The following is a 25,515-nucleotide window of genomic DNA, read 5'->3' on the forward strand; positions in this document are numbered from 1 at the left end:
TGCGCAAGGTAGATGGTATCATGAAATTGCAAGTCATCTGAGCAAACGCTACATACGTTGCTATCTGGAGTAATACAAAGAAAATATGGATGCTGTGACATGTTCTGGCTCTGACTCGCCGTCTGTCATTCCTCGATGGCTCTCTCGCTTTCGGTTTTCCCGCGCATCTCGTTCGACGCCCACCAATGACTCCCTAGATGCCTCTTTCTTTACCGGCCCGTCCTGCATCTTGCTTTCTTTCGGCCTTTCGACAGCGCCATCACTGATGATTGGTTGGCGCTCGGAGATGTCTCCTCGTGCCGCCGCTTCCTATTGACAAGCTCCCGGTTGGTACCCTCTTGGTTGATAGGCCCCTTGTTGGTAAGCTCCTTGTTGGTAGGCTCCTCCTTGGTATTGTTCTGACTGATAAACTCCAGATTGATCTACGCCTTGTTGCTGGGCCGCGGGTTGGTAAACCGGGCGAAGTGCGTGCATATCGCTATCTCCTGGGAGACTTTCAAAGTCACCCTTTCCGGGCCTGGTTTCGCGCCGCATGCGGAGCTCCTTATACGACATGAAGACGGCAACAGCGGATACGGCACTGTCAAATCTCTAACATCAGCAACTTGTCTCTGCAGCAACTTGGGTTCGTGTTTGTTTCGAGGAACGTACCAGATGTTGCCCGCAAGCGCGATCACGCCCCAGGCCAGCATGCAACTCGTGCCTTTAAATCCATCGCACTGTTTCAAAGTGCTTGAGATGACCATGTATACGACCGCACCCCAAGCGGCTACTTCGACAATGTTTAAGATGAAATTGGCTTTCAAGCTTTCAAACCGCCTGAGCCAGCGACCAGGCTCTGAAAATACTTGGTAGCCAATGATGATGAGTGACTTGGCACCCTGTCAAAGTAATGGGCAGTTAGCAATTTGTTCTGTTTGAGGACTTGTAGGTTGTGCTTCATCGTACCATTCCGAGAGCCATTGTGTCTGCTCTTGACGTAGGACCATTAGACATCAAGAGACGAGCGCCACCCATTCCAAGAACGCCGACAACGAGGAGAACTTGCACAAGGTGGAGCTTGCCCTTGTGTTTGGGGTCGAAGAAGCCCATTTTGTCGAAGTGAAGGGATGAAGTGGAGAGAAAGAGTTGACAAGCTTTGGCGATAGATAGCAAGAGTCCTCACGACCGTCAAGAGCGGGTTTGAGTGGTCGAGAATAGAAGGAATGACTGTAGGCACGGAAAAGGCAAGAAAATATCTTCGAGGGCTGTTTTCAGGCGAGGAGAGTGTGTGAATGAGCGAGCAGTGATAAGATCAAGAATTTCTAAATTGATTTCCACGCAACTGCGGTTGTATCTACTTATGTCGCCATCTTGCCCATAAAAACCCCCAATACTCCATCTCTCGCCAGAAGAATGGGATAAGGAGTTTCAGGGGGCCGGTTTGCGAGAGTCTGCCTCGCGCGATTCGGGTTTCTCGCGTGCTATCATCGCACTGCCCAAGTGCCTGTGGTGGTTGGTTTCACAGTGCACGTTCACCATTATGCAACATACAGGCGCGCGGGTGGTTCCAGCCTCGCTCTCATCTTAATAAAAGTGCTCCATTCTCGGATCATCCCCTGCAGCCCCCCCTGGGACTGTCCGTGCAGCCTACAAGACCTTGCAGCACTATGGGGGGTTATTGGCAAACCTGGGAGACAAGTAGTGGATAGGGGGGCACGCCATCCCTGCCTCGCATCTTTGGGGCTACGGCTTGAGAAGGGTGGAATTGTCGAAATCGACTTCTCCTTGGTCGCGTACCTTGTTTCGATCGTGGAGGGCATGGCACTAGACTCCTCCCTTCGCGCCAGACCTTGTAGCCCTGGAGCTAACAAGCACCACCCAGCACGGGGCTGGCTCGCTTTCTAAGAGCGCATGGATTTTTCTTCCGGATCGATCCTCCTTTGCAAGAGTCTGTCATGGACCGTCGCGCGCAATGCTAGAACTGCAAAGGAACGGGCTGTGCCACGAGACAACATGGCAGCGGATGGCTGAGCAGCCTGAGCCGGCCCGAGGCGGGGCCGTAGCAGTGCCCGTGAATGCAGTACCAGAGTCTCCACCGAGGAGACCGAAACCGAGACCGATGGGGGGCACTGCCAGCTCACACAGCATATTGACAGGTCTCACTGGACATGCTGATCCGGAACCAGACAGTCTGAGGCCCGTACGATCCTGAATCACTCTCAGGCCCAGCTGCTCTGACGTGAAGGCTTCGGTTTCGCTGTCGCGACAGCGTCACTATTCCTGACGTTGCCGAGACCAACAAGAGTTAATTGATCATCTTTAGCCGCGTGAGTCAACGGTCAGCCATTCCTCGTCAGAGGCTGGCGGTAGCCTTGTATAGGTAGGCAGGGTTCTTCGGGTCCAATTGGTCATATGGAACAGTCTACACTGTTTTGTATGTCTTCCCTGATCGTGAGAGAGGTGAGGCAGTGAACAAGCAAGGAATGGATGGGTTTGCTCGATGCATCCGTGATCTTTCGAATTGAAACAGCGGTCGTGTGCACTTTCAGCGGCTCGTGGGGTCATTGTGGGGCAGCGGCTTCCAGCGCGACTTTTCCGCACAATGGTGGGTCATGATGGCGTTGGCGCTCTCTGCTTTCAATCAAATCGGGCGTGTGGTCTAGGGGTATGACATCTGCTTAGCATTGATCTGATCAATACTAAACTGCTGAAGGTCCCGGGTTCAATTCCCGGCGTGTCCACTTCTTTTTGCTTTTTTGCACTTGGATCTTTGTCTTCTTACTCCCACAAGCCTCTGACCGCTTGATCTTCCAGCGATGGGACCTGATCTGTCTATGATAGATGCTTGACGTTTTGTATGCATGGACATGCTACGCTACCTAGTCCTTGGGCATTTTGCCGCTCTCCGCGTTGACTTGTTCAAGACCGAGCAATTTTCAGCTATCATCGCCTCTTGCCATGTGATGAATGGTCGCTGCTCTCTTGCCAGCTGACCATTCACAGGGTGGCAAGGATCTTTCGATGCCACTCCAGATAGCGGCTTCGGCTTCGTCGTAGGCTTGATGTTGTTCCTGAACCTCGTACCAATGCTGCCTATTCATCGGCATACCTGTCTGTACCCCGAAGCTTCGAGGTGGGATTTCCCCATCACGACTTGCGAACGAATTCTTCTCTTCAACCAGATACCGATTGCACCAATTTGCATTCAGTACCTCGATTCAGCCTCAGCTCCTTCACAACCCATGGCAGCTTGTCACTGCGGATAACTTGATCCCTGAAGATCCTCCTTGCTTTTACAATTCGCACTCGGAATCAATAAGATCGCATCGCGGTTACTATTGGTTTGTTGCCGTTGTGTGAACCCACAGAGCGCCAATGCTCGGCAGCACAAGAAGTAAAGCATGTAACACGTCGACCTTGTGACCGTAATACACGAGACCAATGCTGCAAACGGACAGAATCACGTTTCTGGTCATCTTTCCATTCCTATTGCATATGTCGCTGGTCTTGTTGCTGATTTGGCGTCTTTCATCAGCATGGGACTGAGGACTCCCATGATGCCCCTCGTTGACGCAATGATGAAGACTCACACTGCGATAGTAGAAAAAAAAAGCCATGAAAAACGGCACTTTTTCTAGTCAGCGCTTCGCGATATCTTTCTATGTTAGACTTTGCCTATGTTTTTCCCAATGGCTCGAGCTACAATGTGACACCTGTAATGTCCAGACCTACGCTCCAAGCAAGAGATCCAGGCTTTCGCGAGCAAGCACCAGCCCAGGTAAAGCTCAGCGTGGGTGAGCCCCGTGGAGGGGGAATTGTATCTCGTCATCCGAGCAAACAACAACACACGCGATTTTGACGTTGAAAGCGAGAAAAACTGGTTTATGTACCGTGACTCTCTATGGCTATGTACATTTGTGCGAACCAGGCTCTGAGGCCCAGGCTCTATGCCACTCATCACCCACCGGCTGCAATCAATCAAAGAAGAGAATCGTCATCCGTGATGCTGACAAACATGCTACTCCTCCTACCGACAGGCCACACTCTCTTAGTTGGGCACGCACTGCGAGTAGTATGCGTTCTGGACGTTGCAGCGGTTGCCCGCCGCGCAAGCAGTAGGTCCGGTCCAGCCCTGGCCGCCGCACTGGCCCCACACGGGAGCGGTGGCGCCGTTGGAAGGCTGCGTCGTCTGGGGGGGAGGGGCGGCGACGGTGGTGGTGCGGAGGGTGGTCGGCGCGGCGGCGGTGGTGGTGGCGGGAGGAGGGACGGTAGGGGGGGCGACGGTGGGGGCGGGGCCGGTCTGGCCGGCGGGGGTGACGGTGCCGGTAGCCGTGGCGGTGACAGCGGACTGAGGGATCTGGCTGACGCCACCCTCGACGATGGGGCCGCCGGGGACGGGGTAGGAGGTAGCAGGAACCCAGACATTCCAGTTGACGCCGGCCTCGGTGGAGGAGAGGAGGGAGATGCCGGCGGTGCCGGCGGGCTTGGAGGTGCCGGAGCCGGTGATCTCGAGGTTTATGCACTGGGGGTAGGACTGGGCGCCGTTGGCCTGTGCGGCGGAGTGGAGGGCGAGAATCTCGTGGCGGAGAACATAGTTGCCAGCCGCAATGTTGGCTGGAATCCGGACGGACCACTGGTTCTTGTTCTGGATGAGAACATCACCAGCGTAAGTCGAGGGGGCGGTCGTGAGACCAGCACCGTCAATCTTGAAGAACCTGAGGTCGTTCTTGTTCACCGACTCGCAGGGGCCGTTGCAGTTGGCGAGGTGGTCGAAGACAGGACCCTTGTGAGACTCGGGCCATGTGTTCCACTGGAGAGTGACGACATCGCCAGCAGCGACGCGGATGTGGCCCTTGCCGGGGGTGGCCTGTCGGTGGCAGATGATATCGGGTGTGCCGTAGGCGTTGGGGGCAACGAAGCCGAGATCCTCCTGCTCGGCGGTCCAGCCGGCACTGAAGCTGTTAGTCTGTGGAAATGTCCGAGTAGGGCTGCTGGTATGGTTCTTACCGGATGGGACGGTTGGCCGGGGCCTGGTACCAGTCACTGGTAGGGTCGTAGTTCTTGTACTTGACGCCGTTGATGATGACATCGCTGACGAAGCCGTGAGCTGCGACCTGGCTGGCAGCGGCCAGGGCAGCGACGAGAGCGCCGATCTTGCTGAGGCCCATGATGTGCTTTAGGGGTAGTATTGATATAATAGATCTTGACAGGTTGGATAGCAGATGCCGTGCAGGAGGGATCGACGAGGACAGGGAGTCTGTTATGGAAACTGTGTTGATCGTGTCGATCTCTAGAAACCCACAAAGGGGGAAAAGATGAGCACCTTTATATGCTCGTCAAAGTAGGTCTCACGAGAAAATCACCACCATTCTGGCCATGATGCCCCCTTCTGTAGCCCCCTATCCTGCTGTGACCGTCTCATCGCGTTGCCACCATGCCTGTCGGCTCACAGCACACCAAGGCACGATAGATGAGGTCGAGGGCACAGCATCTCACGGCGGCACACCAGTCACCAGGGTGGCAAGCGGCCTTTGGGGACTGTGAGAGCCCCTGATTGGATCATCATCGCGGGGAATGAACTGCGTCCGGCCAACGTTGACTGATACCCATGCAGAGGACAATAAGTGAAACCGGTTCGGTTGCCTTGGCATGGCGCCTTGCAATATCAACCAGCCCGGTGACCACGCAAAACTACAGAACCGCCGTCGGTAGCGGAGTTACACTCGCCTTCCGGCTAAAAAGGGAAAACATGGGACGCCTTTGACAAGACATGCACATGTCGTTCTGGTTCGCTCAACCGACTTGACAGCTTCTCTTTCGAGACATTCTCTCATTGACCCATATTGCTTGCCCGACTTCACAGCCTTGAAGTCGAACGGCCATCATTGTTGAACGCATTGGCTTTCTACTGAACATCAGAAAACCGAGTCAGTCTCTAGCGGCGTGGGGTTTCAGTGAAAGTGACAATGCGTCGCCGTTGGAATAAGACAGGACCAAGTAGGAAATGGCGGCGGTCCTCAAGCCGAGCGGCTCTTGGTGGCACTGCAAAGTCATGGTGAATAAGCCTAGGCGCGTTCATGTCATTGGCAGGACAGGCTACACAGCAGCACTTGGCAAGGACCAGGATAGGAAAGAAAACGTCGGGAGGGAACGCTGTGCGACGTGGGCGCCTATCCGAAAGGAGAATTCAATCGTGCTTCCGTGTCCTAGCGGGATTTCTGGCCCAAACCTGTACCAACCCCACGAATGACCCCTGTCGTCGATATGATCTATATGCATGTGGGGTGAAGTGGTAACATGGTGTGCCGAATCACCGCTGAGTGTGGCAAACGCTTGATGCTTCGGCACTCACCGAAGCGCTACTACTGTCAAGCACGGCAGAGGGGGTTGCTGCCAGACGCTGAGGCAGACTGCAGGCGTCTGGGGTAAGTCGACCTTTTGCTGGGCAGCGTCTTTCTGCGACACGTCAGTCAGTTGCTTCCCGAGGATTCCATGAACGTTCACGTGGCCCCCTTTACTGATATTGCGAGGCCTCCACTACGTTATGCCAACGGCAGCCGTCGGCATGGCCATAAGGGAGGCAAGCTTGGTAGCGAAGAGGATCGCATGGAAGCCTCGGAATGCAGACCGACAACGTCTGGACGGCTCTGGGGAACCTAGCAGAACGCTTAAGATGCCGCGCGGGTATTCACTAAGGATGTAGGGTCAGTCCATGTGCCGACGAAGTGAAGGTTCGAAGCCGTTCGTGAGGATTGCCAGAGTAGAGGCCTTTGGATGAGAGACGCTGGACTACAATGCACAGCGAATGGGGTTCACCTCCGGTCGGCTTGTCGCCAAGGTAGCCAAGAAGCTACAGGGCTCGTCGGGCCGTGGCCTAGAGCGTCGAGTTGCCACATTACTCAAGCGGTTGTCCGAAGGGGTGTCGCAATCATGTCGCATGGCATCCGAGGTCGGCGAAGGCGATGATGTGCTTGTCATGATGAGCGCTAGGAAAACGCGAGTAAGGCTACGTCGATGTTCTTTTCGCTTCCATGTCGTACGACGCTCAATCTCAGAAATAGAAGAAAAACCGTAGAGAACCGGAAGCGTTCGGGGCTGGTGGCATCATTCGAAGTGACTCTGCGCCCGCTGTATGACCACCCAGCAACCTCTAAATCGACGCCGGGGTTGTTTCCTGCTGATGTCAAGTTTAAGGTCCAACTACGACTTTCGTGGCCTCTTATCATGTTGTGGGAAACCTGCTCAAAGGTTGGTGTGGCAGATTTCCTTCTCGTTATCTGCTCAATCCGTCTCAAAAGCACGCAGCCCTGAGTCCGGAAGCAGTCGACATTGATACTCCGACCTTGTAATAGATGGCCAGAAAGCAACCTTGGCGCTGGACCTTTCAAGCGTGTCACAAGACCCGTCACTCATTTCTTGTCTTTGAATCATGTCTTCATTTCAGGTTCCATAGCAGGCGACTACTTCCACCGTTCTGACATCTCAAACGTGTCTCGACCCGGTCCCCGATCCTGTGATTCCGGGATCGTATATGGGACAGTCACGGCCATGGCATCGTGAGGCTTCCGCGGTCCTCGATCGGTGGAAAGCGGCGGCGGCATAGGCGGCATAGGCCCTGCACGCTCGTAGATCCCCCGCCCGCGGGACCTGTCAGTCCCCCGACTTTTCTCCTGACGGCCTCGTCGCCGACGGCAGAACAGCAGCATGACGATACCTGTGATAACGCCCGACAGCGCAACTGCGCCCACGGCGATCCCTATCGTCGCCGTCGTGCCAAGATGAACACCGCCAGGCGCCGACGACGGCTCGTGGTCGTCTTCATCGGCATCACCGTCCTCTTCACCATCGTCAGGAAACGCTTCAGGAGATGCTGCCCTCAGCTCCACGCGTTCCCCCTCGTTCTCGCTCTCGTGGCGCCCCGCGGCCTCGGATAACAAAAGTCCCTCTGTGCGTCCCGAGCCCGGAGCCTCAGCGTCCGTCGCCGCATAGACCATCATCATCCCCGCCTCGCCCCCACAGGGCAGGCGCCTGCCATCGGGACAGGCTGGCAGCGTGCACGACGGCTCCACGTCCGTTACGGCCGTGAGGAGGGCGACGTCGACAGTACAGTAACACTTCGTCGCGGCGGCGATTCCAAATGCAGCACCCTCTGCCGCCGCGGCGCAGCGCTCCCGACAGACCTGCGGCGTCATGTGAGGATCGGACATCTCAGCCTTGCCGAGAGCGGGAACCTGCACACAGCCGAGCGCCGCCAATCCCGACATGGGCTCCGACGATCCATTTCCTGGCTCGACTCGTCGGCGGGCCGTCCTGGATTTGCGCGTAGCGGAAATCGGCAACGGTGTTGTGGCTAGAGCGTCAATTCCGGGAAGGCCATTTGTGGAGTCGGAGACGGTGATGGTGCTGCCGATCGTGGCAAGGGCGAGGAGAGCAAAGACCCTTTTGAAAGCCGAGGGCGCCATATCCTGATCGACTTGAACGGGGTGCAGTCGACTATAAAAAAAAGAAAAAAAAAAGAATCCGGGTGCAGCCCACCCTGGCAGACGCTCAATTGCCGAAAACGAACCAACACGACTGCGACGCGGCGGAGGTTTCTGGCGGTGGTGGCGGCGTTCTCGGTGTGCTCCGACGCGCACGGAGACAAAGGGGGCGGGAGAGAAGGGAGAGGGAGGGAATCAGAGTGGGAGCGACGACATTCGGTGGGGTCGTCGGGGGATTGAAATACCAAATACTCCCCCCTCAAGACCCCAAGACGGGACGCGCGTGTCTGTGTACCCCGTTCGAAAGGACAAAACGAAATGCAGAGGTGAGCCAAGATTGAGCCAAGAGAGTGGAGGCGCGACAGGCAGGCGAGAAGAGATCTTGGCAAAACCGCTTGGAGAAATTGGGACACTGCCAAGAGAATCGGGAGCGAGCCCTCTTGCGACCTACGATGAGCCTGGGCTCATTTGAGGCCTTGTGTGTTTCAGCAGATCGCAAGACATCGATCCCTTCGATGGGCGTCCTCAGAGAGGCTGTATGTGAGTTGACAGTTGAGTCGACAGGAAAACACCAGGGATACTGCTGTCGCTTGCTATGCGCGTCGGGTGGTGCACGTTGGGTGCAGCAAATGAACACCATAGCATGTCGGCCACAAGATCCCACGTCCGGGCTGGAGAGAAATAGAAGAGGGTTGTATTATGAAGAATGGCAACATCTTTTGTACACCCGCATGTGAGGGGGATATCATGACATGTCTCATCAAGAAGAACCAAAAAAAAAAATAGAAAGGGGAGTTGTCCGCAGCGACCGGTGGCCAGGATCCCACAACGCCCAAAAAGTCCAACTCTTATACAGTTCACACCACCAAGCACAGGCCGCGTCGACAGCCAGCGCATACCGGCACTGGCCTGGCTCACCCACGCACTTCGAATTCGCCCTTTCTGTCCGCTCAGAATTCACCTTCAGCGCTGTTGCCGATGACACCGGCCGCCCAGAGCCCGACGAGCCCCCACCAGCTGACTTTCCATCCGCGCCAGAGACCCTCGGCGCCCTGGCCCTTGTGGTAGACCGTCTCTGCGACTCTGGCCTTGTTCTTCGCCTTGCCGGTTCTAGCGGTTGTCGGCTTGTTGGCCACAGCGCGGGAGCCTTCCTCATGCATGATGTGCAGCATCGTTCCCGTCACACCAGCATACCGGCCCGCCGGCACAACTGTCTCGAGCTTGACCTCCCGGGGTTCCAGCGCCCGCATGTACGGCGCGCTCGACAAGATGGCCACCTGGCCGCGGCGGAGGACAGTCTCAAGGGGGAGCTTGGCGAACAGCGCCGCCGAGGAAGCACAAAACTTGGCGATGGAAAATGTCGTCGGAGAGACCTGACTATCAATCATGAAGCGAGTGCGAAGCACAAGAGGAGTCGACAGCGTCAGGAGAGGGTGGATGAGTGAGTGGAAGATGGTAGGGAGCACAAGCACAGGAGCGCAGAGGTAGGACGGGAGAGCGCGGAGAGTGGACAGGGTCCGCCTTGAACCTCTCGATATCGGGGTCAGGAGAAGCCTTGAAATAGTGTTAGACCAGAATTTCGGAGCGATAAGCGACACAGTGCTTACCTCGTGCGGACCAAATCCAGCGGCGCGAGCATCAAGCCCGTCGCCACGGCCGCCGCCGCCGCCACACCGAGCGAGGCCCAGGGATAAGGCGATGCAATGTCGATCATCCTCTCGATATCGTCTTTGACGCCAAGATCGGGAACATTGAACAGCGCGCTCAGAGCACTCCTAGACCAGTTCTCCAACAGCGAGGAAAGAACCGTGTAGAGAAAGGTAGCATTGGAGCCTTTCCATACGCCCCAAGCACCCTCCTTCTGCCACAGCTGGCCGATGACCTCGGTCACAGAATCGGGCAGACGAATGTTGAGCTGCGTAGCTGCCGCAGAGCCCTTGAATGACGGCCGTGGCGACGGGAGCGACGAAGAGTTCTGACGGTTCCGTCGGCCTCGGTGGGCGGGCGTAGGCGTTTCCTGGACATTCGACGTGAAGTAGGCGGGCTCGTCGGGATCCGAGTCGGATGCGTGGTCGTCTTGCAACAATTCCTCGTCTCCATAGTTGGATATCCTCCTGGTGGCAAGGGGCGTCGAAACCGGGGTGGCACCGTTGAGAACAATGTCGTCGTTGCTCCTGACCTGAAGTACGGTTTTGGCAACCTCGAAAGGTTGGGCCATCAGAACCGATGTGTATTTCCATAACAGCTCGTCAATAATCTCCTTGACCGTCTGGACAGCAGAGGGTGACGGGTCGCCAATGTAGTCCTTGTAGTCCATGTCGTTGAACATGTCACGCGCCTTGGACGCGTAACGATCGCCCGATGGCGCATTGCTGGAGAAGGGATTCGCAGGTGCAGGTGTCGGATCATGAACCTCGCCTATTGTCGGTGGTTTGTAGTAAGGGCGCAAGGGATTAACCCCTTCTCGATGTGAAGCCATTGTGCGAGCGATGCAGGTTGTGCAGCATCGTCCAGCAAACAGCGGGGGGGGGAGGTGATGTGATGTTGCTGATACTGGCTTTTGCTCGTGTCTGTGTCCGGTCGCTGGCGTCACTGGCGCCAAATTTGCATGACGGCAGCTGCAGCAACATCAGCACTGGCAGGAGCACCTCAGCACTGGCAGGAGCACCTCAGCACTGGCAAGAGCGGCACCAGTAGCAGCTCGGAGATAAAGCGAGGATTTGGTAAGCAGCCCCAAACGTCAACATCTTCGTGGGTCTTTTTTTCGGGGTGCTCGTCCAATGGAGAGGCACCGTTTGTTAAGCTCTCCCCCTCGATAACCGATGCTGCTTATCGGAGCTGCCGTCAGACAAATTTCGCAGGCGCCGACCCGGTGCTGCCCCGTGGAGCGACTTCGCATTTGATCTTGACCCGGTAGACAGGGCGGTTCAATTTCCTCTGCCACTGCGGCCCAGACTACTTTCGGAATCCTTCCGACCGACAATCCCAAGCGCGCGATACCGGCCATCGAGGCTTCCTATCTTCGACATTGAAAGAAACCGTGCGCGTCATCACCGCACGCAGGCCGACCACCCGACCAGTCATCCACCCCAACCTTCACGATCCCCCACGCCATGAACACGTACGCCCCCGTCACCGGAGCCATCCGGCGCCTGGCTGCCAATGCTTCACGTCAAGCCCGGTCCGTCCAGATGACCACACGATCCTACCAGACGCAGTCGCCTCTCGTCGTTTCCCGGCGTCTCCCAGTCAAGCTGGCCAACAGGAGGATACAATGGCCGCAGGCGCGCGCCTTCTCTGCGACGGCTGCGACGTCCCACGGTCATCTCGACCCCCCCAAGCCTGGCGAGGAGTAAGATTTTCTCTTGCCATTTCCCTCCATTGTGGTCCTAACATTGTGTAGGCTCTGGGTCACATTCGTCGACAAGGATGGCGATGAGCACAAAATTGCCGTGTGTGAGGGGGACAACCTGTTGGATATCGCGCAGGACAACGATCTCGAGATGGAGGGTGAGCATGATTTTCGCCAATCTCACTCGGCCGAACACGTATGAGCTAATATTTACAAGGCGCTTGCGGCGGATCATGTGCATGCTCAACATGCCACGTCATTGTCGTTGACGAAGCCCATTACGACGCGATGGAGGAGCCTGACGATGACGAGAACGACATGCTGGACCTCGCTTTTGGTCTGACTGAGACGAGTAGGCTGGGGTGCCAGGTCAAGATGACCAAGGCGCTAGATGGACTGACGGTCAAGCTGCCGACGATGACGCGGAACCTACAAGCCAGCGACTTTAGCTAAGGCCGAGCACAACAGAACAGAACCCAGATGTAATTATGCTGTACAACAAATTTCAGGAGAGGGTGAAAACGAGGCTGGTGATGTGAGAATGGAGGGCGGGGTGGGGGCATGTGTCACATAAGCAGCAGCACCGTTTCGTGATTCGAGGGTATCTAGGGAATTGGATAGAGGAACACGTCACTCTCAGAAATCTACAAGAAAAAACGCCAGGCGTACCAGCCAGCGTCTTCCACGCTCCAATCCACGAAATCAAGCCTCCTCAATGTGCGCCGCCTTCTTCATGCCGCTCCCCGCCGCGACGAGGTGGTCCAAGAAGCCCTTTTGGCTGAGTTCCGTCACCTTGGCCACCTTTTGGCTGTGCGCCACAACGCCGTCCTTCTTCGCGGCCCTGTCGGCCTCGGACGCCTTGACCTGCGCCGCCCGCACGGCGTTGAACAGCTTGACCACACCCCGCTGCGCCACCTTCCTCTGGCGCCTCTCAAACTCGAGCACGCTCCCCGTCGACGACGCCGCTTCGGCCGCCGCGTCCCCGGCCTTGTCCGCATTGGTCGCGATCAGCACGTCCTTGACGCGGCCCTTCTCCATCGCCTCGCGCTTCTGCAGCCGCACCAGCCTCCGCGCCTTGTGCTCGAGCGCCGCGTCGGCCGCCTGCTTGGCATTCTCGTGCGCCGACGCGCTGCGTGCGAGCACGGGGTCGGCACGGCGGGAGCTCGGCAGCTTGGTGCTCAGGATCTTGGAAATGGACGTCGAGAAGGCCGTCGGGTCGTTCCGTCTCGACTTGGTGTCGCGGCGCGGCGCGTTGAGGTTGCCCTCGTTGTCGGAGACGGAGTCCTCCGTGTCATCGTCATCGTCGTCGTCATCCTCCGAGCCCGACGCACTCTGGGCGTCGTCGTCTTCATTGTCGTCTGCTTCGGAGCCCGCGGTCTGCTTCTGCGCCTCGGCGGCGGCCGAGCGCTTCGTTGGTTTCGCTGCCTTGGCGGCCTTCTTCACTTTCTTCGGGGGCGCCCGCGGCGCCTCGTCGCCGGAGCTGATGGATCCCGCCGACTCGGCGCCGTCGTCGGCCGCGGCATTGTGGATGTCGTCCGAGTCCGAGTCGAGCAGGTTGACGGCCTTGAAGTCGCCCGCGCCCGCGCCCGCGCCCTCCTCCTCCTCGCTGTCGTTGGCAACCCGGTCGTAGTGGCGCAGGTTCTGCCTCTTCTGCTTCTTGGTGGGTTGCGGGGGCTTGACCTTGCCCTCGCGCGCCCGCTTCCTGCCTATGGTTCCGGCCATGTTGGGGTGATGTATGGTTTCGGTGTTGGATTCGTGAAGAGAGGGCCCGATGGGAAAAAGATTTGCTGGGTTCGGTGGTAGTCTGCAGATGTCCGGCACAATTGCCATCTCGATTTTTTTAGTGGGGCGGGCCAAAGGCGGTGTGCTGCTCTGGGTCCTGATTGCGGTGGGCAATTGGGTCGATTGCGGGGTCCTCGGCCGGGGTCTGAGATGCCCCTCGAACAGCGTGAAGACGGCGATGGTAGCATCGGTCTGCTTGAGAGCCTGTTACGCGTCTCTACGGTTCCAATTGGTTGTGCTTCATGTCCTTTATTGGTTGCCGTAATTTGACTGGTCGCAGTAAGCCTGACGTTGGTCATAAGCTTCGCCGATACGCGTTCATGATGTTGTTCGTGTAGAATCTCTTTGCAAACCAAATGTATGATGAAAAGGCTTCAGCTGCTTCCAGTGTCACAACGGTCAGTTGGCGACATGTACCCATGCTGTAAAATTATTTCAGACACCCAATAAGCATTTTATTGTGTTTTGAGCGCTGTTATTGCCCATCTGATATACAGGTGATCGGTGGTGATTGAATCGTGTTAGAGAGTATGTGATCAACATAAGTACAGGTTCATGAACGAACAAATACGGACATTCGACACAGAAAAGGGGAAACAGAACTTAACAAGTAAATGAAAGTGCAGAATTACATCAAGTTTCCGGATGTAGATCTGAATGATATTCTCAAGGCCCGAGTTGGGCTCATGGGTAACTGACAGAGATGCATCATGATTCGGAAGTTCAGTCAAGCTACATCACAGCTCAGGTATCGACGTCAGGTGCGATATACGAAGAAGCACAACCACCCCGGCCGAGATGAATGAATTCATGAAACCGATATCGTGTGAATCAACTATCTTACCCGGGTACCTTTCGCCATCACATTGTTGCCCGGCTACCTACCTGCTTTATTGATACGAAACAACCCGAACGAACGCCATCAATCGCATAGTGGTGACACGACCACGTACAGGGCCAGCAGAATATCTCTTGATCATTCACTTCAACAAATGAATTGCTCTACGCAGTATACCGACGGCATAAACCAGGCCAATGGCCGAAAGCTCAACTGCATGATGCGACAACACAACACCGGAAGGCACGGAGCTTCATGCACGGTACTCGCGCCAGGAATCTTGCTAATACAGACTTTTCCCTTCCACAGATTGATCACATGGTGCAACGCCAATCATAGAACAGTGCAGAGTCAAGTATTCCATTTGACTCAATCACTCGCAAGAACCGCTCGTGCTGACACGGAGCGGCTCTTCAAAACTCAGCACGCAACATCGGCCTCGATGGCAACAGCGCGCGCTTGACCAAATCGCAGGACAATGCATTGTTGCCATACCTGAGGCCAGTCACATGACTTGGATCCCACGTTCGGAGGCTGACACAACACCGGTCCAGCGTCCATCGTCGCCCACGTGCCTGCACTCGTGCCATCCATGCTGCTGCCGGTCGTCACCGTCGTTTTCAGAGAGACGGCCAGGCACATCACGTCACGAGCGGTCACCACCTGTCCCATGATACTGGTCCTACTAGCTGTGTTCGGACATCACGATAGTTGCATCTGCGTTCGGATGGCAGATGCTGACGGCCGCCGCGGGCCAAGGACGTCGAGATGCCGACGACGCCGAGGACTCCCATCATCGCTACGTCATGCATCACGAGAAGCGCCGGAAGCAATTTTGCAGTGAAAGACAGATCGCGATGAGGGTGAAAAGTCGGCGTCCAATAGTCAGGCACACAAGCAGGTTCAGGCACCGTGAGGAATCAATTTTCATCTCGGCTCCCACGGGTGTCAAGCCTCAGACACGCCCGAGGCATGGCCGTCTTGGATCGTGAGACCTGCCCAGGGGAAGTGGATGAATGCGGACGCTCCTAGACCAGGGGCAAGGCAGATGAATCACCGGGGAAGGGCACGAAGAGATCTGATAGTTCATGTGCCATGCCCAAATACAGGCCGATAGAGACCCGACGCTACTGCTCTCGAACCTTGACTAACATGCGAAATGGTGTGGGTGGGAAGACGACGGCCGACCAACGTAGCCCAGGTGCCCCCCCCCGCCATGGCATTCCTCCACGTCTGGATGAAAACACACATCGCGAACCTGAGACACCGATCCTGGTGCAGTGGAACTCCCTTCAATTGGCCGACTCAAGCGCGCCTCAAGGGGACGGAGCCTCCCTCCGCAGGATTCTCCCCAGGAACGAGAAGCGCAGAGTGAGACATATTGGTAGGCGCCAAGTGCCAACGACTGCGGATCCATTCCCGGGCTTGCTGCTGCGTGCCGCAAACAACAAGGTGATGGGCGACTGAGGCTCCCTTTGCCAATGAGGAAGGCTGGGAGGACGCCGGACTTCGAAAATATGCCGTCTCATTTCGCACATGTCGTGGGTCGAGGCGCTGGGACCCACGGGACCACAGGGAGGATCGCAACATTTGCAGCAACCAAGGGGGAATCGCACAGCAACCCAAGCAACCCAGACAGCCAGGCCAGCCATAGTCGAGCGCGTTGAGACTGTGGCGTGTTGAAAGTATAAGATAACATTGGACTGCCCCCGATCATACAACCTTCTTCTTATCCTCATCCTCACACACTCTCAACTCGACAACTCAACAACCTCGAGCACCGCTCAACACTCTTCGGGGTCTTCTTCTCTCTTTCAGTCGCTCTTTTAGCAACAGTCACTCGTTCATCAACAACCTACCGCAACAATGCGCTGCAACATTGCTCTGGCCTTCGGCCTCGGTGCTTCCACCGCCATGGCTTCCAGCCACTTCAAGGCCGCTGCTCGTCAGCCCGTCTACCAGCGCCAGGCTCCTGGCCAGTCTGTCAGCTCTGACATTCCCGGCCCCTCTTCTGTCGCCTCCTCCATGGCTCCCGGCCCTTCGGGTGCCCCCGCCAACCCCGGCACCATCGGTGGCTACTCTCTCCTCGGCTGCGTTGGCTCCGACGCCGGCTTCCCCGGCTTTGTCCTCGGCGAGTCTTCCGGCGCCATGACCAACGAGCTCTGCATTGCCTCTTGCCCCACTGGCACCAAGTTCGCCGGTACCAACGGCCGCGACTGCTACTGCGGTGAGGATCTCGGCACTGCCGAGTCTGTCGCCCCCGGCTCTTGCAACATTGAGTGCCCTGGCAACGCCCTCCAGTCCTGCGGTGGCTCCATCGGTGGCGGCGTCGCCAAGCGCCAGCTGCCCCTGAGCATCCTCCTCACTGTCTACGTCCTCGTCGAGCCCGTCCCCGGTCAGGGCACTGTCACTGTCACCGGCACCACCACTGTCACCGACACCGTCACCACCACCTTCACTGGCTCCGCCGGCTCCGTCGTCACCGCCACTCAGACCATCACTCGCACTTTCTGCCCTACCTGCGGCCCCTGCCAGGGACCTTACTGCCCCAAGCCCCTCCCCACTCCCGGCCCTGACGCTCACTGCTACGGCGATGACTGCTTCAAGAAGATCGTCTGCTTCGGTGGCTGGTGCACCTTCGACTACCCCTGCTTCGGTGACTGGTGCAACAAGCGCGTCGTCTGCCACGATGACCGCTGCCGCGCTGAGGAGTGCTACGGAGACGACTGCCACAAGAAGGTCTGCTGCACTGGCGACTCTTGCAAGTACGAGACCGACCGCCACTCCGAGGGTGACTACTGGAACAAGAAGGTCATCTGCTACGGCGACCACTGCGAGGAGGAGAAGTGCCATGGCGATGAGTGCAAGAAGAACTACGTCTGCCACGGCGATGAGTGCGGCCACGAGGCTTGCCACGGCGATGAGTGCCACAACACCAAGGTCTACTGCCAGGGTGAGGACTGCAAGCCCGAGGAGGAGTGCCACGACTGCAAGCCCGCTCCCGTCAAGCCCTGGACTCCCGAGGACGAGAAGACCTGGAACAACAAGCACACCGCCGAGTACCCTGCCCAGCCCCAGTACCCCGGCCAGCCCCAGCAGCCTGCTAAGCCCGTCACTCCTGTCAACCCCGCCAAGCCCGTCACCCCCACTGGCAACGTCTACCCCGAGGGTGACCACGTTGTCGTTGCCGGTGCCGAGAAGGCCATCGCCAGCTTCGGCGTCATCGCCTTCGCTGCCGCCGCTCTCTTCCTGTAAGAGGTGGTCGCTCGTCGACAATAGAAGCAGAACAGTGGCACTTTTCCACATTTCTGCTCTCTACCCCTTTCTCTTCTCTCGCATCTCCAGCCTTCGGGCTCTCCTAGGAACCCGACTGCTCGGATGATAGATTTGGGGTTTCAACTCTGCCGGGCCTGGTAATCAAGAGAAGCAATCCACTGGGATATGCTTCAATGGCTTGCGGGCGTGATTTTGCTTAGGTAGTACAATGAATCGTTTTGAAATTACTTCTTGATCTCCGTCATGTGCACGTGACTTGCATCCGCTTGGAAAATTGAATAGGTAGTGCAGCACCAATATGACTGCGTCGGTGACACCAACCAGTCTTGCTTCTTGCCAGTAACAGAAGCAGCTTGATGCCTGTGCGATCCAACTGGCGGCGCTTGCCTAACTCACTCGTCAGTTTCTGTCTCCCTTTCGGACTTGGACTAACAATTCAGACGTTGCTGCGGTCGAGCAGAGACGCAAGGGAAGATAATTCACACGTTCTCAAAGGCCGCACAGGACGTTTTGCTCACATGTCGTCAGCTTCCGGCTATCCAAGCCGCACCATGACATGACCAAATCGCCACCAGGGAGGCTTCTGAAACTCGGAAAGGAAATGACGCTTCTCGCTTGCTGACAGGTGCTGCAGTGAGATGCAGAGGAAATGAAAGCAGAACATGAGCTGATCCGGATGTAGAGATACAAGCGAGGATGCAGGTCAAGATGCAGGAGCAGGAGCAGGCGCAGGCGCACGCAGAGGCAGGATCGAATCGAGGGAGGCAACCGCCACCTTGAGAGGAAGACGTAAACGACGTCTTGGAAGGAGGGCAGGTTCGTCCCGAAGAAGGTCGCCCCAGCACAGACGTGCCTGCCCCTCACAGCCGAATGATCCACAAACTCCTGCAGGGGCATCCCACCAAACCCACGCGCTTGACCTTAATTGTACAACACGCCGCCCTTCCCTGTATTCGCCTGTTCGCCCAGGTACTCGCCTCCTGCACCACAGACCCCTGGATCTCTCTTGTCGGCCACTGAACCAACTGCTCTGCATCCAAGAACCAACTCGATCCTGGACGAACCCCCCGGCCTCCTCCTCCTCCTCCCTGTACCGCCACCAAATCTTCTTTTCTAGCGCCAAGACTATTTCAACGCCCTGCGCGCGCCGTTACCCGTTTCCGAAGGCCCGCCATGGCCCTCTGTTCGGATATCCGCCTCTCCCTTGGCCATAGCCGTGTGAGAGATAGCGGGAGCGGCTGCGGCTCGCCGTCGAGGAAGATCAGAAACAAAATGGAACACAACCACGCTATACCTACCGCATTCAGCCATTTTGATCGCAATCGATCTCTGCACGCTTGGCTTACGTTCGCCAACGAGTGTCACAGAGACCCGCTCGCTGCATTGAAGAAAGTTCGTGCCCTCGTTGGCCATGTGGGGAGCACCAACGGCCTTCATCTAGATCAAACTGTATCTCGGCTCACTTGCCTGCATGACCACCAACAGCCGTCACGTCTTCATTCGCCATGCCTGGTCGCTGACTCGTTGGTCGGGATCGCACCTGCACTGCTTGGGTCAGCAGAACACCCGGATCAATGGGACTGCATCTTTCGGCAAACGACACGTCTCCTCGCTTTCAGCCGTATCTCGACCCGAGTCGGAAAAGGCCGAACCGACTACCACGATACCTGGTGGTCGAGGCCAAGCCCATCGCAAGACAGGTCAAGCCGGGATATATTGCGCCCCTCCTCGCCTGCCTGCTGCATTTTTCTTGATTCGGACGGCTGCCGACGCGGCGGGACGACCGGAAATTCACACTTGCGGGAGAAATGAATGTCCGCCAACACCAAGCTTCTTGGCCAGATATGGTGATGCCTCTGTCTGAACACGTGTATACGGCCTCACTGTGTAGCCGCAGCCGCCAGTGCTCTGCTCTGGTTGTGCTGGGCATGCTGGGCGAGGCCAAGCTTGCGGGGGGCACCACCGGCGATGGGCTGCGAGTCTTGTCCTGGCCGCCCAGGCAAACGGCCCGCTAAATAGCGTCCAGCTCCATCCGGCAACTAAGAAGAAGCTCATTTTCTCTCATGGATCCCCGCGGCGACGACCCGCCCAAGCCGATTCCAAGCCATCCCCCTCATCGCAGACCCCGGACCTCCACGCGCCAAGTCTCTCGCCAAGATACGGGAGCGGATACCGCTTCAACGTTGATCTGGTCCCGGACCTTAATTTTCCACGTCTCGGCCACAGCCAAGATCGGTATCCTCTCCGCCAACCGACTCCTGTGTGGCCAACGTCGTTGCATTGCCCCATCCGATATGGCCTGAATCGCTCTAGCCCCAAAACCTTGACAGAAAGTAGGATGTTGTCGACAGCACGCATTCACGACCGCTACCCCTGGCGGTGATTTCGTCCGCATTGCCAAATGACCATGTAGTTGATTGGGCAATTGGGGAAAGGATTGCATGTGTCAGACGCCATAGGGACCGCCACATTTTCTTGAGGGGCTTCTCGACGCGTGTATAAAGAGAAGCTTGCCAACGCGTCCCCCCATGGCCCGCTTTCCCTTCCTCATCGTCGATTCTCTCTCTATCCGACGAGCATTTCCTTCTTCAGCCTTTCAAGATGAAGACGTCCGCCCTCTTCTTCGCCGTCGGCGCCACCGCCGCGGCCGTTTCTAAGGTCGCCGAGCCTATCCTCGAGACCATGGCCGACTCGTGGATCCGCAACAACAGGGAGACCCAGAGGGCCTACTGGTACGGCCGTGCTGTCGTCTACAATGGCTACGAGGCCGCCTACGAGCTCTACGGCAACGAGACCCTCCTTTCTTGGTACCGTGCCCAGATTGACGAGAAGGTCGTTCTGGAGAACGGCACCATTGTCGGTTTCCGCCCGGAACACTACTCGCTCGACGACTACCGTATCGGACTCAACTTCATCTACTGGTACGAGCGTACCGGCGAGCAGAAGTACGCCACGGCTGCCGCCACCATCCGCGGCATGCTCGACCGCCACCCCCGCACGCCCACTGGTGGTTTCTGGCACCGCTCCCCCATTTACAAGAACCAGATGTGGTTGGACGGCATCTACATGGCCGACAGCTTCTACGCCAAGTACACCGAGGTCTTCGAGCCCAACAACTCCACCGCGTGGGACGACATCATCCTCCAGTACGACAAGATCGAGGCAGCCACGCGCGTGCCCGAGACCAACCTGCTTGTTCACGGCTACGACGAGGGCAAGGAGGCTGTCTGGGCCGACCCCGTGACGGGCGCCGCTCCCATTGTTTGGAACCGCGCCGTGGGCTGGTACATCCTGTCCCTGCTCGAGACGATCCAGGTCTTCCCCAAAGCGCACCCCGGCTACGAGCGCCTTGTCAAGTACTTCGTCACCCTTTCCGATGGTCTGCGTCGCGCCCAGGACCCCGACTCTGACGGCTGGTGGCTCGTGATGAACGAGCCCTACCCCGGCCAGGAGGGCAACTACTTCGAGGCTTCCTCCGCCGCCATGTTCACCGCTGGCTGGCTTCGTGGTATGCGTCTCGGCCTCATCGACGAAAAGACCTACCTCGAGCCCGCGTCCAGGGCGTACAAGCACCTTATTGATGACTTTGTCACCCGCCACTGCAACGGTACCATTAACTTTGAGGGTACCGTCCAGGTCGGCTCGCTCAACAGCGACGCCTCTTTCAAGGTAGGAACTCCCCCTTCACCGCAGCTGCGAATTTCGTGACAGACAGGACTAACGCGCGATTACAGTACTACACTGACATTCCCGTCGTCCCCAACGATACCCGTGGCGTCGGCCCCTTCATGCTCGCCGCTTACGAGTGGGAGCTCCGCCACAAGAAGAACTAAACTTGTGGATTTGTAATTACAGCGCGCGCGTGCCTGGCAATGCCCGAATGAGCAGGGTTTATCTAGAGCCCATGACACGGGTGGTCGCAAGCATCTGGCCTGATGAACAATGGCCTTGTTACTATAGAGAAACGCAAACGCGTGTCAATAGAAGTGTGGTGGAAAACTTGCCCCAGGTTCTCTAACTAGGTTCTTTTGTGTCGTGCTGTAGTGTCGTGCTGTAGATCCTCATCAGGGTCTCCTGCGGGGCGTCCTTCTCTTGGCTGTGCCTCGGCTGCATTTGACCCGGCATCGATGTTACCCTGGATAAGACCTTGTCCCTGTGAGGGCTGGGTTCGAATGCGTGAGGCTGTGCTGTGAAGCATTTGTTCGAAGGACCTGTCAATGACGGGATCGCAGTGAAATGAGAGAAGAGGTAAATCAGGTCTCGTCATGATGCAGCAAGTATCGCCATTCCATTTTGTCAAACTAGCGAATTCGTCAGACGACACATCTTTTTTTAAAAATTAGAAGAAGCAAACTCCAATGATCATGCCGCCTATGATCTTCGCCCCTTTGCTGCCAAATCCATCCGCGCAGGCTCCGCCCCGGACCGCAAGCACAAAATAAGTAGCAACCACAGTGTGCCTGTGAACAAAGTAAAATCCTTTGACAGCCCTCCAAAAGCTCCTGAAACACCGCTGGGAAATCTCTCCATAGTATCAATCTCCACGCCTCGAAGCTCAGCCAATCTTGACGCGGAGCAGATACCGAAGACGGACCTGCGAGACGTCGTATGTGATGAACTCGTTGTAGAGAAGGTAAGCGTTGTCGACGTTAGTTTTACCGGGCTTCATGCTCAGATCGGGCTGGGAGAGGGGGGTCAGCATCGGTCTGCGTCGGGTCATACATCTGGACCTACCATCTTTATTCCCTGCAGAGACGGGTGAACCTCGCCGGCATCCTTCCACTTGAGCGGGCCAGTGGTTCCCTGACCCCAAGTAGACAGAAGACCCTGCTTCTTGGCGTCGTCGCCAGCATTATAGCTCGAGCCAGTCAGCTTCTGCATCGGATCACCGAGCTCGGCCTCGCAGAGTAGCAGGAGGGCCGTGTTGTCCGACTGGTGGTGACAGCAGTAGTTGGCCGACTTGGACGACATGTCCGCGAGGTAGATTCCCTTGCCGAACATGTACCCCGTTACGGGCGCTTCGGGAGGTGCGATGCGTAGACCCTGGCTAAGAATACCGCCAAAGTTCGTCGTCCGGGAACCGTGCCACAACAGGCGCCTGTCAGAACCAGTCTTGGAAAGGTCGAGATCGTTGAAACGATCCAGCTCGCCCTGCCTCTCAATGCGGAATATCTGCTCGACCTTTTTATACTTGATGTAGTGCGTGTCACCCCGCGTCTCGATCAAATAGTTTGAGAGCTGCTCGAATTCCGAACTCTTGGGCGCGAGCGCCGTCATCTCGTCAAGGCCAAGAGCCTGGAACTGCTTGTCAAGGGGGTGAATATCAGACCCGCTGGTCTTTTTGCGGTCCATCTTCATAATGTCGGCAGCAGCCTTCATGTCCGACAGACTCTCGAGAAGGTCAATTTCCCGTTTGAGTTGAGCGGTCGTGGCGATGACCGGTGGGCGATTGCGGCCAAAGTCGTGTGGAATGATAGAGTAAAATGTGTTGGAGAGGTATTCCGTAGCGGCATGGGCCGTCATGTTCCACTTGGATTGCGCTAGCGTGCTGTCGTCCATGAGTTCAGCCATGTCCTTGAGGAACTGAAATCCTCGAGAGATGGTCGTCTTGCTGAGCTTGCCGAGGGGCAGTTTGTTGGCGTCGTAGTTGAGCTCTGTCATGGTAGCGGCAAAGTGAGCCTTGTTAAAGATCAATGCCATCAGGTCCTGAACGGCGGGCTCCAGTTTCGACTCGATCTTGACTTGCTCCTCGGTATCCTCCTCTTGAGCCGATGTTGGAGCGGCAGTCTCAGTGTCGTCTTCGGCGTCATCCTCGTCATCAGAGTCGGGAGCATAGCTGCGCTCGACAAAGGCATACTTGCCAGGCTTGGGGTTCTCGGCACGATCCGCCCAGCGTAGGCCGCTCTTGTCCTTGAACTTCTTCTCAAAGTTGCGAAGGGCATCGTCGAACCCTCCGGAACCGAGAAGAGCGCTCTGACCAAACTCACCAACGCGGCCCCATCGGGTCCACGTCTTGAAAGACGAGCCGTCCTGAAGGAGCTGGATTCGGTAGAACTTGTTGTTGTTGTTGCTCGAGTTGGACTGGTTCAGCGAGGCATCGTAGATCATACCGCTGGGGTCGATAAAGACTTTGTAGACATCACTGACTCCTTCATCCAGCGGAACGACCATGTCCGCCGATTTGGCAACTTGATCGACGACGTCGGGCTTCTTGTCCGCTGGCTTGGCATTGGTGGCCTTCTGTTTCTTCAGCGGAGCCTTTTTCTTGTCCTCGTCGTCGCTGTCACTTTTGACAGCGACGATAGGCCGTTTGCGCGTGGCCCCGCCGTTCCGTGAGCCTTTGGCGGTGCCATTGGATGCGGCTGGTGCTGGTGCTGGGTTGGCGGTCGGGGGCGTAGGTGAAGCTGCCTTTGTGGCAGGGGCAACGTCCGCATCAGAGTCATCCTCGTCTTTGAGCGCGAATTGATCCTCTGGTGCCTTGCTGTTGAGGCGCTTTGATTCGTCCACCCACTCAAGACTGACGACGAGGCAATCCTCCTGGGCAAGCGCCTGACCGACCTTGGCGTTCGATTTGTAGTTGGCCTGCGTGACAATGACGTGCGTGGTCTTTTTGGTGACTGTGGTAGCTACCGTCGCACCGAGCGAGCGGATTTCGCCAGACAGCTCAGCCTGAGTATGGGCAGGGAAGGAGCCGCCTAGAACGACCACACATCCATCCAGTGGCGATGTTGTTGCTGCTGCGTTGTTGGCAGCTGCTGCAGAGGCGGCTGATGACCGTGTGCGACCCATCTTGTGTGCTGGGGTCAGGTTGGTACCGAATGGCACCTCCTGGAACAGAATGCGATGATTGTCAAGCTGCGACGTTTGAGTCAATGGAACGTTGATGATGACGGAAGAATCGTGTGAGTGGTGGGCCGAGGTTGATGGGGATGGACCAGCACAACTGTTGGCTTGCGTCTGTGTTGAGACGCACTGATGAGATGGAAGTAGCGCCTGTCAAGGCTGTAAAGAGAGGTATCTTGGCGGAAGGTGATCCAATGCCGTGCTTTCCGTACCTTTGTGGTTAGTCACCTCTGAAGCAGGATCGCGAGGTGGGCCGACGTCGCTCGGTGTCAAAAAGGGGGATGAGTGGTGGGGTGGTTGAATTGGTGGCGTCTTGTGTTTCTAGCGCCGAGGCTGAGCTTTTGTTCGCGCCAGGGGGGACTTGATGAGGGCGACCCAGGAAGGTACATACTGGGTAGGTCGGCAGTTCTCGCTTCGTGTTGTGTGACTGTACTGACCACTGGGCTGCGAGCTATGACGAAACCAAGAGGTCAATTGGAGATGGTGTAGCTGCAAGACGGAATGCAAGTGGTGACCGGTAGCAATGCTGGTAACGAGGAGTGGCCTGATTGCTGTGAGATGTTTTGAAGCCTCTGGGAGGAAGAATCCCAATTGATGTTCGGATGGGAATGCTCTCCATTTAAACGTCACGTCTCGTACCCAGGAAGTGCTCAAGGAAGGAGCACCATCTTTGTCGTGAGCTTCGCTTTCCCTGGTCGCTTGGCTCAGGTCGGGCAGGCACCAGTCGCCCCTCGTGGGTCCAACCGCGCTGGTGCCTGGACGCGACGCGACACAATACTTCAGCTACCTTACCTACTGACACGAGAACACGTGATGGGCAGCACGACTCTGATAATCCCTGAGGCAGAGGATTATCGTGACTCCACGTCTATGGCACTGCTGCCTGGACTGGTATCATGTAAATGCGAATTCAGGTCTTGTGGCACAAAGCTGGCTGAAGCCAATTGACGCCATGGCGATCA

The 25,515-nt window shown here is 56.9% G+C and overlaps 9 protein-coding genes and 1 non-coding gene across 10 annotated transcripts; 4 read left to right on the forward strand and 6 right to left on the reverse strand.

The window, feature by feature from the left end:
* Positions 1-309: 309 nt before the first annotated feature.
* D7B24_004354 (uncharacterized protein) lies at positions 310-1,092 on the reverse strand (the record flags this gene model as incomplete). The annotated part of the gene is made up of 3 exons (XM_028638526.1): positions 310-580; positions 652-881; positions 949-1,092. 3 exons carry the CDS (start codon positions 1,090-1,092, stop codon positions 310-312), a joined length of 645 nt encoding a protein of 214 aa, XP_028496877.1.
* Positions 1,093-2,630: 1,538 nt separating this feature from the next.
* Positions 2,631-2,723, forward strand: D7B24_004355. Its single transcript has one exon. It is a non-coding gene; the product is annotated as a tRNA-Ala (tRNA).
* Positions 2,724-4,030: 1,307 nt separating this feature from the next.
* D7B24_004356 (uncharacterized protein) lies at positions 4,031-5,150 on the reverse strand (the record flags this gene model as incomplete). The annotated part of the gene is made up of 2 exons (XM_028638527.1): positions 4,031-4,934; positions 4,990-5,150. The coding sequence occupies 2 exons, from the start codon at positions 5,148-5,150 to the stop codon at positions 4,031-4,033; spliced, it is 1,065 nt and encodes a 354-aa protein (XP_028496878.1).
* Positions 5,151-7,442: 2,292 nt separating this feature from the next.
* D7B24_004357 (uncharacterized protein) lies at positions 7,443-8,444 on the reverse strand (the record flags this gene model as incomplete). Its single annotated transcript, XM_028638528.1, has 1 exon — positions 7,443-8,444. The coding sequence occupies one exon, from the start codon at positions 8,442-8,444 to the stop codon at positions 7,443-7,445; it is 1,002 nt and encodes a 333-aa protein (XP_028496879.1).
* A 968-nt stretch (positions 8,445-9,412) lies between these two features.
* UGO1 (mitochondrial fusion and transport protein ugo1) lies at positions 9,413-10,941 on the reverse strand (the record flags this gene model as incomplete). The annotated part of the gene is made up of 2 exons (XM_028638529.1): positions 9,413-10,016; positions 10,070-10,941. The coding sequence occupies 2 exons, from the start codon at positions 10,939-10,941 to the stop codon at positions 9,413-9,415; spliced, it is 1,476 nt and encodes a 491-aa protein (XP_028496880.1).
* A 634-nt stretch (positions 10,942-11,575) lies between these two features.
* Positions 11,576-12,267, forward strand: YAH1 (mitochondrial matrix iron-sulfur protein; the record flags this gene model as incomplete). Its single annotated transcript, XM_028638530.1, has 3 exons — positions 11,576-11,814; positions 11,866-11,972; positions 12,032-12,267. 3 exons carry the CDS (start codon positions 11,576-11,578, stop codon positions 12,265-12,267), a joined length of 582 nt encoding a protein of 193 aa, XP_028496881.1.
* A 249-nt stretch (positions 12,268-12,516) lies between these two features.
* D7B24_004360 (uncharacterized protein) lies at positions 12,517-13,536 on the reverse strand (the record flags this gene model as incomplete). The annotated part of the gene is made up of 1 exon (XM_028638531.1): positions 12,517-13,536. One exon carries the CDS (start codon positions 13,534-13,536, stop codon positions 12,517-12,519), a length of 1,020 nt encoding a protein of 339 aa, XP_028496882.1.
* Positions 13,537-16,300: 2,764 nt separating this feature from the next.
* Positions 16,301-17,689, forward strand: D7B24_004361 (uncharacterized protein; the record flags this gene model as incomplete). The annotated part of the gene is made up of 1 exon (XM_028638532.1): positions 16,301-17,689. One exon carries the CDS (start codon positions 16,301-16,303, stop codon positions 17,687-17,689), a length of 1,389 nt encoding a protein of 462 aa, XP_028496883.1.
* A 2,622-nt stretch (positions 17,690-20,311) lies between these two features.
* Positions 20,312-21,543, forward strand: D7B24_004362 (uncharacterized protein; the record flags this gene model as incomplete). Its single annotated transcript, XM_028638533.1, has 2 exons — positions 20,312-21,379; positions 21,445-21,543. 2 exons carry the CDS (start codon positions 20,312-20,314, stop codon positions 21,541-21,543), a joined length of 1,167 nt encoding a protein of 388 aa, XP_028496884.1.
* Positions 21,544-22,265: 722 nt separating this feature from the next.
* PARP1 (Poly [ADP-ribose] polymerase 1) lies at positions 22,266-24,499 on the reverse strand (the record flags this gene model as incomplete). Its single annotated transcript, XM_028638534.1, has 2 exons — positions 22,266-22,391; positions 22,445-24,499. 2 exons carry the CDS (start codon positions 24,497-24,499, stop codon positions 22,266-22,268), a joined length of 2,181 nt encoding a protein of 726 aa, XP_028496885.1.
* Positions 24,500-25,515: the final 1,016 nt, after the last annotated feature.

This window comes from Verticillium nonalfalfae (assembly GCF_003724135.2).
Source record: "Verticillium nonalfalfae strain VnAa140/NRRL 66861 chromosome Unknown scaffold_24, whole genome shotgun sequence".
NCBI lineage: Eukaryota > Fungi > Ascomycota > Sordariomycetes > Glomerellales > Plectosphaerellaceae > Verticillium > Verticillium nonalfalfae.